Source organism: Squalius cephalus (genome assembly GCF_949319135.1).
Source record: "Squalius cephalus genome assembly, chromosome: 11".
NCBI classification, from domain to species: domain Eukaryota; kingdom Metazoa; phylum Chordata; class Actinopteri; order Cypriniformes; family Leuciscidae; genus Squalius; species Squalius cephalus.
Genome location: NC_137132.1, coordinates 1,728,457 through 1,738,570, shown reverse-complemented (window position 1 = coordinate 1,738,570; position 10,114 = coordinate 1,728,457). Strand labels below are relative to the sequence as shown.

The 10,114-nt window shown below is 40.1% G+C and overlaps 1 protein-coding gene across 2 annotated transcripts in view; it reads left to right on the top strand.

The window, feature by feature from the left end:
• Positions 1–9,062, top strand: part of LOC307167434 (WD repeat-containing protein 20) — a 10,948-nt gene extending 1,886 nt beyond the window's left edge. The window contains exons 2-5 of one of the 2 annotated variants that reach the window (XR_013822782.1): positions 1,944–2,126; positions 4,165–5,520; positions 6,466–6,850; positions 8,028–9,062. Coding sequence is in view for 1 of the 2 variants with exons in the window: in XM_079886545.1 (XP_079742671.1) it covers positions 1,944–2,126; positions 4,165–5,520; positions 6,466–6,525 (1,599 nt within the window). In the remaining variant the exon portion in view is untranslated. Of the gene's footprint in view, positions 1–1,943; positions 2,127–4,164; positions 5,521–6,465 lie in introns of both variants that reach the window. The other variant, XM_079886545.1, reaches the window with a different exon arrangement.
• Positions 9,063–10,114: the final 1,052 nt, after the last annotated feature.

Here is a 10,114-nt window from a genome sequence, read left to right as displayed (position 1 = left end):
AATGTAACAGCTCTTTAATGTAACAGCGCTTTAATGTAACATTGCTTTAATGTAACAGCGCTTTAATGTAACAGCTCTTTGATGTAACAGCGCTTTAATGTAACATTGCTTTAATGTAACAGCGCTACAATGTAACATTGCTTTAATGTACTATTGCTTTAATGTAACAGCGCTACAATATAACATTCGCGGATTGATGATGTTGATGATGATGATGATGAAGCACGAGATCAAGAGAATCGCATTGAAATGTTTCTGCAGGACTCTTGTTATGTTAGATTTAATCTCTCATATGCATATATGCAAGCTTTCCGTAAAGCTTGTGTTTGTGTTGAAGACATCCACACTGCTCAGTATCAGTTTTGTGATGGTCATTGGTTTATGATGGACATAAGTGTCCAGTCCTTGAAATGCTTTTAAAATGGTTTTAGTGGCCACTGAACCACCACAAGATGTCTCACTTGACCCTGAGTTCTAGTCTTGTTGTTGTTTTGTTTATCCTCTTGATCTGGTTGAAGTTGTTGTTTGCACATTTGAACAAAAAATATGTTAGATGTTAAAATGTTACACTAGAGTTTGTGACCATCAGTATTCGAATGCAAATAATCCCAAACTGATACAATGATCTTGTCCTATCATATATATCCGAATCTGGGTCATTATAGTTAACTAAAACTAAAAACATAAAAAGAAAACATCTTCAAAATAAATTTGTTGTTAACTGAAATAACTTATTTTCATCTAGTTTAACTTGTTGATGTACTAAAATATCTCAAACTAAAACTGGAATAAAAATTAATAAAAAACTATATAGACATATTTAAAAAAGAAAAAATATTAATATGACTAAACCATTAAATATGGATTACCGACACAGAATCAACAAATAAAAAAAGTAATTATGACTTTTATATCTCACAATTCTGAGAAAAAAGTTAGAATTGCAGGATATAAACTCACAATAGCAAGAAATGAAGTCCGAATTATTAGATAAAAAGTCAGAATTACCTTTTTTATTTTTTATTCTGTGGTGGAAACAAGCTTCCATAACAAAATGACTAAAGGTTTAACCTAAAATTAAAATGAAAATGGAAAATATCACGCTCTTCCTGAGTGTTTCTGTCTTGTTTTCCAGCACAAATATCTAAACATTCTTAAAGGGATACTTCATCGATTAGCATAAAATCGTCATTTAGCGTCATCGGAGGCTTTTTTGTCCAGAGGCGAGAGACTACAGCCAGTAGGAGGAGCTCGTCCCGCATGTGTTCAACCAGCCCATAGGGGGATCTCACCATAAAATGCCGTCTTTTCAGTTTCCAGTCGACTAGTAGCCTAGTTGAATCATTTCTTCCGATACTGCCCTCTGTAACCGGTGGGCGTGGCTTGGGCGTGGCCTCGTAGGGCAGCGAAGCAAGTGCATTCTGGGAGTTGTTGTCTTTCATCCACATGAGCCAAAAATAAATTTTCTGGCTTTTCTCAGTCTAGAAGGCACCAACTTCTAAAATAATTTCACATTTCTACTACATAAATGACCCAATTTAAATACACATTCATCTTTCCAGCAGTGAAATATCCCTTTAAATCAAGATACATTTACTGCTGACTGAAGATATTAAGTCTTGTTTACTGAAAAATGTATCAAGATGAAGTGAGTTTGTGCTTAAAACAAGAATAAATATTTGTCAATGTGGTTAGAAAAATAAGAGAAAACATGATTATTTTTCTGACCACACTGACTATTTGTACTTGTTCACAGCATACACTCAGCAAACATCATGTTGCTTCTCCAGTAAATGCATCTTGATTTAAGAATCTTTAGATATTTGTGCTGGAAAACAAGACAGAAGCACTGAGGAAGAACATCATTTCTGCAGTGTATACGAATAAAAAACTTCTTCAAACCCCAATGACAGAAACACCTGTGAATCTCTGTGCGTCTACAGGCGGTGGACCTCAGTAAGCCGATAGACAAGCGCATCTATAAGGGAACCCAGCCCACGTGTCACGACTTTAACCAGTACTCGGCCACGGCGGACAGCGTGGCTCTGATCGTGGGCTTCTCCGCAGGACAGGTGCAGTACCTCGACCCCATCAAGAAAGAGACCAGCAAACTCTTCAACGAGGAGGTGAGCAGAGGAGAACACACTCATTTACACACACATCTGCATCATCGAGTCACAGATGTTACACTCTTAGACATGACGGTTCTAAATAGAACTCCAAAAACGTCCTTTATAAGGAGAAACATCTTAAAGTCCCTCTGTAGTCAATCATTTTATCCCTTAACTCATCTTTCATCACCAAAATGACATATTTATGCATTTTTTCCTTATTTTTTTTTCGTCATGCTTTAAAATACCTTGCCTCATTTAGTATGCATGGTTCTATGAATATGCAAATGAGCCCCGCCTCCACTCACTCACTCAGCTCAGAGATCCACTGGTTGACGATCACACGTTGATCTGATTGGTTACAAGGTAGTTTGTGACGTCAGAAACACCAGCGATTTCAAAGCGTGTTTTTGAGACTGTCTTTGGTTCACTGCAGTTTTAAGGAGGAAATACTCAGAAATGCTGTCGACTTATGAATTTGCACATGGTTTGTCTTAAAGCACATTAAAAACACCACATAGACACATAAACTACATTAAAAGCTGGATTTTCACCACAGGGGGACTTTAAAAATGATTGCATAATTTAATGTTTAACGGGTTATTTACATTTTTTCTAGTGATAAGGTATGTTTACAAGCTGCTTAATTCATAAAATTAAATGAAAAATGTTTTTAAACTAAATTAATTAAAACAATCCACAAATGATCCCATTATGGGAACCACTAAAGGTTCTAAATATGATGTGTCTGTCGGAACACTTTAAGTTTCCATAAGGAATATTTACAGTCCTGATTTGGCCAGTGATGATTAAATTTCATAATTCTACCATCCTAGTTTTCATATTTTTCCATGCTGAACAGTTTCTAAATATGAGAGCATAATTTTGTGGACTAATCCTGGTCCAGTCGATGTCGATGTTTAGTTCAGCGAACGTCACAAAAGTCTGGAGATGCACCGTCCTGTGGATTCTGACATCATGTTTCTGCATCAGTGAAATTGAAAACAGGAACCCGCTTTAGATCACTCAACCCTTGCAAACAGCCACAAACATTTAGTAATTTCCTCGTGGCAGTTTGTATTTTTCAATCTACTCAAAAGCATGAAAAGCTCCTACTCAGTCTTTACTACTTGACCTTTTTACAACTCGCAATCACTATGGGGTCACTAAGATTTTGTAATACATTTAGAAGGAAGTCTCTCCTGCTCACCATTTATTTGATCAAAAATACAGGAATTTTAAAAAAATATTATTAGAATGCAAATCATCTGTTTTCTATGTGAATATATAGTAAAGTGTAATTTATTCCTGTGATCAAAGCTGAATTTTCAGCATCATTACTCCAGTCTTCAGTGTCACATGATCCTTCAGAAATCACTCTAATATGATGATTTGATGCTCGAGAAACATTTGTGATTATTATCAATGTTGAAAACAGTTGTGCTGCCTAATTGTTTTAAGGAAACAGTGATACATTTTATTTTCCAGGATTCTTTGATGAAAAGAAAATTATATTTACATTAGAGCTGGGACAATATACCGCGCGATTTGTGGATCGATTCCAATTTTTTCCAAATCTGAGCTTAGTTTTACCAGCAGACGGCGCTCTAGGCTAGTTTTTACCAGCAGATGGCGCTCTAGGCTAGTTTTTACCAGCAGATGGCGCTCTAGGCGAGTTTTTAACAGCAGATGGCGCTCTAGGCTAGTTTTTACCAGCAGATGGCGCTCTAGGCGAGTTTTTAACAGCAGACGGCGTTCTAGGCTAGTTTTTACCAGCAGATGGCGCTCTAGGCTAGTTTTTACCAGCAGACGGCGCTCTAGGCTAGTTTTTACCAGCAGACGGCGCTCTAGGCTAGTTTTTACCAGCAGACGGCGCTCTAGGCTAGTTTTTACCAGCACACTCAAATACTCACGAAGAAGAGCGCTCATTGCTCAATCATTTCTCGATTCACGATGCATCGATATATATCCCAGCCCTAATTTACATCATAAATGTCAGTTTATAATTTTCATATCGTCACATTACTGATATTGTGTGTTTTCTCTCCCGCAGAGATTGATAGACAAATCAAAAGTGACGTGTCTAAAATGGCTGCCGAAGTCTGAGAATCTCTTCCTGGCGTCTCACGCTAGCGGTCACCTTTACCTCTACAACGTGGAGCATCCATGCGGCACCACGGCGCCTCAGTACTGCCTCCTCCGCCAGGGCGAGGGCTTCTCCGTCTATTCCTGCAAGACTAAAACGCCCCGCAACCCGTTACTCCGCTGGGTGGTCGGCGAGGGAGGCCTGAACGAGTTCGCGTTCTCACCCGACGGCGTTCACGTAGCGTGTGTCGGACAGGACGGATGCCTCCGCGTCTTCCACTTCGACTCAATGGAGCTGCAAGGAGTCATGAAAAGCTACTTCGGAGGGTTGCTTTGCGTGTCCTGGAGCCCCGACGGGAAGTACTTAGCAACCGGCGGAGAAGACGATCTAGTGACGGTGTGGTCGTTTGCGGAAAGCCGAGTCGTAGCGCGCGGACACGGTCACAAGTCTTGGGTTAACGTTGTGGCGTTCGACCCGTTTACCACTAACCTAGAGGACGACGATCCGATGGAGCCGATGGAGCTCAGCGGGAGCGAGGAGGATCTCCAGCAGGGGGCGCTACACTTCGCGCGCGTGCGCACTAGCAGCACGCTATCGCGCCTCTCGCGGCACAGCTCGAAAGGTGGAGCTTCATCCGTATCGTACCGCTTCGGATCCGTCGGGCAAGACACACAATTCTGTTTGTGGGATCTTACGGATGACGTGCTATATCCGCGACTTCCGCTTTCCAGAGCGCTTACGAACACCTTCGGCTCCACCGTTACGACATCCACGGCGTTAAACATCACTAGCGGAAGTGGCGTTGTCGAAGGCCACCATCATCCCTCGCATCAGGCGTCTACATTACCGCTACCTTTACCTCGTTCGCTGTCACGCTCAAATTCACTTCCACACCCTGCCGTCGCAAACACTTCCAAAAGCCAGGGGGCGACGGAGAGCAACGCGGTTAGCGGAGGCGCTGTCGCCGCTGGAGGAACTACGCCGTTTAGCATTGGACGCTTCGCTACGCTGTCGCTGCAAGAGCGTAAATCGGACAAATCCGGGGTTGGAGGGGAAAAGGAGCACAAGCGCTACCACAGCCTCGGGAACATCAGCAAAAGCAATGATAAGATCAACGTGGCGCCGCGTAGCAACCGGCTAGATGGCGCTAAGGTCTTGGGAACCACGCTGTGTCCGCGCATGAATGAGGTGCCGCTGCTGGAGCCGCTAGTGTGCAAGAAAATCGCCCACGAGCGACTCACTGTTCTCGTGTTCATGAACGACTGCATCATCACCGCGTGCCAGGAGGGGCTCATCTGCACTTGGGCTCGACCCGGCAAAGCGGTGAGTCCCGATCTAAGCGGAAAGCCTTAGGCACAGTTCAAAAAGCACATGTAATGCGCCAAATGCAAGTAAAAAATAAATAAAAAAGCAGCAATGATATAGGTTCAATCGCTTTAAGGCCTTTAAACGCTAAACTGTTTTATTTAGAAAGGTGTAACAAACTGGATCATAGATGGAAAAGACCATTTACAGCCAAAGCAGGCAATTTACTAAGGAAATACAGTCAAACACAAAAATTATGTACACATAATGAAAAACACAATTTAATTTTGAAGCATGAAGCATTGCGAATGACATCATTGAAAACATTTCAATTGTCATTCAATAGGTCATTTGCAGTGCATCATGGGAGAGAGTTCTTTTTTTCAATTATTTTAATTTCCGGAACCAACTGTTACACTCTTCCCAATTAACCTTTTAAAATATATTAATAAAGTTTTGTTTATCCTTTAACTGCCTTCTTTTCCTATCACGTAGTTTAGGTCATAATCATCATAAATTAGGTATCAATCGAAAGCTTCAACACTCAAAAGTAATTTTTATAAATAATATACCATCGAAATGGTGCTTTAAAACCGTTTAGCGGGCTCCTCCCCCTAGTGGGCGGAGTCATGCCTCAAATGTATTTTATAATCAAAACTTTTTCTAATCTTGACGAAGCATATCATTGGAAAGCTCGAGATTCAATATTTGGCTGCTGTTTTGTGACATATTTGTGCGCATCAAACCCGATGGCTATTTTTGGTACTGCGCCTAAACAAAATCTCACAGGAACCTCAATTTTTATGATATCAACTTCAAATTTGGAACACAACTTGCTTAGACATGACTTTAAATTTGTACCAATTTTAGAGTCCAAATAATTTTGTAAAATATATATTTTGTATAATGTACAGTAGATTTGCTTTAGTCAAGCTCATGGTGTTTCTTGTGTTTTTGCTCTAGCATCCGCCTCAACCGCTGTCAGCACAGAACGGAAACTCGCCGAGCGGGACCGTCGTATAGCCGAAGCTTCATTCCCGAGAGCCAGGAGCCGGTGTTTCACCCAAATGTGTCCTCCATCCACGCTTTAGTTGCACATTAACGTCACATGTAAATGCACACGGGACCATGATGCACAGACAGACTGCAGACGATCGAAGATCGAGACTCTTCTGTGCAGAAACCCTGCTGGCCTCTTCTTTAGCGAATAACACTCCGAAAGCCACGGCCATTTTACTTTCTATTTATTTATTTGACCATTGAGTCTTCTATTGTACATATTCAGACTACTCTATAATGGAATAATGAACTCGAATAATTAATATATGAAGATCCTATATTGTACATAGCGACAGATGCATTGAATGTTTTGCAGATTTTAGGGGAACTGATGATTTATTGTTCTTGTGTGCTAGTGCTTCATAAGCTGTCGGATGGGGAAGTGCATCTTTTGCTTTGCCACTGAGAGTCCGACCGCTAGACGAGTTTTCCGCTTCATAGATTAGAGAGATTAACAAGGCTAGTGTTGTCTAGAAATGGCGTATGAACGGCGAAAGCGAGATTTTATACATTTGCTAAGTTTTTGCCAAGCAAAAAAACGCCACCGCTGAATGAAATCGTGCCGTTTCCACGTGACTGTTTAGAGCTCTTGAAATTTGCCTTGTTGAACGCAAGCCAGATGCAATCGAAGAGAGAAACTTCTCGACACGTTTAACTCTTGTAGCATGTAGTAGGCGCTATTCCTTACACCTGCTATGCCTCTTGCAAAATTTTGCACATTTACAGGTTGATTTGAGCTTGACTATTTTCAGAAATCTGGATCACTGATGTGGAGTGTGAATTACGCCATGCAGACTTTTCGAAAGGACAATGTTGTATCAAACGGCTGAACGTTTGGCGTTCAGTTCAATTATTCCCATTAAGCAGATCAGCTTTAACATCTCGTTAACAGAAGTAACCCATCTGCATTCAACAGCTGTGTTTCCATCCACCTATTTTTTGGATATTGCATATAAAAATGCTTGATGGAAATTGAGGGATATAATTTTTTACCTTTTAACAAGTCATGCATTTACTGAATGAATCCCTCAAAACCTCATGTGACTTTGGCTCAGCGTCAGCTGTGACTGGATAACTGGAGTAACCAGTGGACCAATGGCATCGCAGCGTCTCTAATGTTGGTTTAGTGTTTCTGAAAGTCAAAGTGTGTGATCAGAGTGATCTGGTGTAATTCCCTCCAGAAGCGTCTCACACACACGAGTGTGTTCCCGAACACCAGCATCCGAACGCTAGAGAACATGACAGTGTTTACTGTGTTTCGCCTGACGCTCTGAGACACACTCGTTTATGATGGAGGGAAAAGAGCCCGATTGCAGAAACTTACAGTTTATTACTGATATTCTGCACCAGGAAGTGATGATATTGTTCTCTTGAACACATGGGATGGAAACGCTGCTTTATTCACAAATGATTTATGCCATATTCCAGTTTTGAGCACAAATTCGCAACTTTGGATGGAAACACAGCTAATGTCGTCAACAGACTTTTGAATTTGAAACATTCTGAAACCTATAGTTTCCAACTAAAAAAAATGTTTCATGAATGATGTTTTTGACCTTTAATGTTTCGAGACCAGATAACTTTGAACGAACGTTCTATTAACGTTACTGGAAGAACATTTGTTCATAACTTGGAGAGAATGTTCCCTGTTAGCGGGAAGTTTCTTTTGTGATCCTGAACTTACAGGATTGTTTTCTCTGTAGTGAACGTTCTAGGAAACTGCTAGGATTGCATTAAACTTGCTTTGAGAAGTCTGTGAAGAGCCACATTTGAGGACAATGAGTTTTTCTAGACGTCTGCGTAGAAAACACTCTCTGGTTGTAGCCTGAATGTGGTTTAAGTGTTACATCATGTGATTTCGGCTACTTTAGTGACCCCTGAACGTTTCTTCTCCAAGAGGCAGCTTGTGTTTTAGACTAAGCTACTGAATATGCGATCATTCCCAGCTAATCACAGAATATTATGTGAAAAAAAAACAGTGTTTTACCCCTGACATTATGTATGCTTAACACTTAAGTCTCGTTTGTGTTTATTATTATTATTATAATTTTTTATCTCAGATATTTTGGGACTTTTGTTTTGTATGACTGTAGCGTTGTCATTGTTTTTGCTGTTAACTCGAGAAATGCAATGGGACCAATTAGTGGATGTTGGAACATTTTGTTTGTACATTTTTTAAAATACTGATTTAATAATACCATCCATTTGTTTTTTATTTATTTTTTTGCAAATGCATTCAGTTCTGACAGATGTTTTGTCTCATTGTAGTGTGTGTGTGTGTGTATCCAACATATGACAGCGCCTCGTCAATGTATGAAAAAGGACGATTTCAATGGAGAGTCCATTCCTCCACACTGCTTTCCTTTAAAATCATTGAATTTCCACTGCATGTGTTTTTATTTAGCACACGGTTATATGCCTGAGTCTGGTGACGTGGCCAACAATATCACAATATACAGTTTGTATATGGGAATCTGTTATTAAAACATCAAATACTCGTGCATTGCATTGTTATTTGTAATGACTTACACCAATGATCACTTTTAATTAACCAAAGTAATGCTAAAATTCCCAATAAGTTATGCAACATTTTTATCTGACTGAACATTCGAAACATCCAATGTTTTAAGAACGTTAAGCGACCGTTAAGGGAACATTCCATTTTCTGCAAACAACATTCTAAAACTAGTAACGTTTAACAAAGATGGAACGTCCCACTAAAATATTTCAGAAATAAAATGTTGCTTTTCCCCTTTGTTTTTTGTGCTAACATTTTGAGAACATTATTGAAAGGCCAGATAACCATGGTGAAAAAAAAAATGCAAAGTATACTTCAAGTGTGTTGAACTTGAAGTATGCTATTTTGAAACAACTAATTTTGTACTAAGTATATTTTAGTTGTAATAACTTTAAGTGTATTTAGTGTACTTTTGTGTGCTAAATTGGAACAACTTCAAGAAAACTTAATGTGTGCAGGGACTAATTACATGCTTAATAAGTGATATAAAAGTGTACTTTATTTGTGTTACGAGTACATTAAAAAATTCATTACGAGTGTCTTCGAAACATACAAGCAACTAGATGTACCGCATCGCGGTACAAAATATGACCGCCGCTCAGGCCTGCACTGGCTTTCCACAAAAATAAATGACGTGGAGTAATTTGGCTGTATTGTGTGTTTATGTATATACCTAAAAAAAGTAATAGTATGTGCATGTCTGTCTGTGTGTGTGTGTGTGTGTGTATGTGTGTGTGTTTGTGTATGTGTGTGTCTGTGTGTGTGTGTGTGTGTGTCTGTGCGTGTATGTATGTGTGCGTACATGTGTGCGCGTGTGTGTTTGTGTGTGTGTGTGTCTGTGCATGTGGATTTGTATGTGTGTGTATGGGTGTGTGTCTGTGCGTGTGGATGTCAGTGTGTGTGCATGCTTGCGTTTGTTTGTATTCCTGCATGTGTGTGTGTGACAGTATCATCCTAAACCAGCAACCCTTCGCTCAACAGCACCATCTACAGGCCGATGAGTGTACAGTCACTAAATGTGCACATAAATGAATT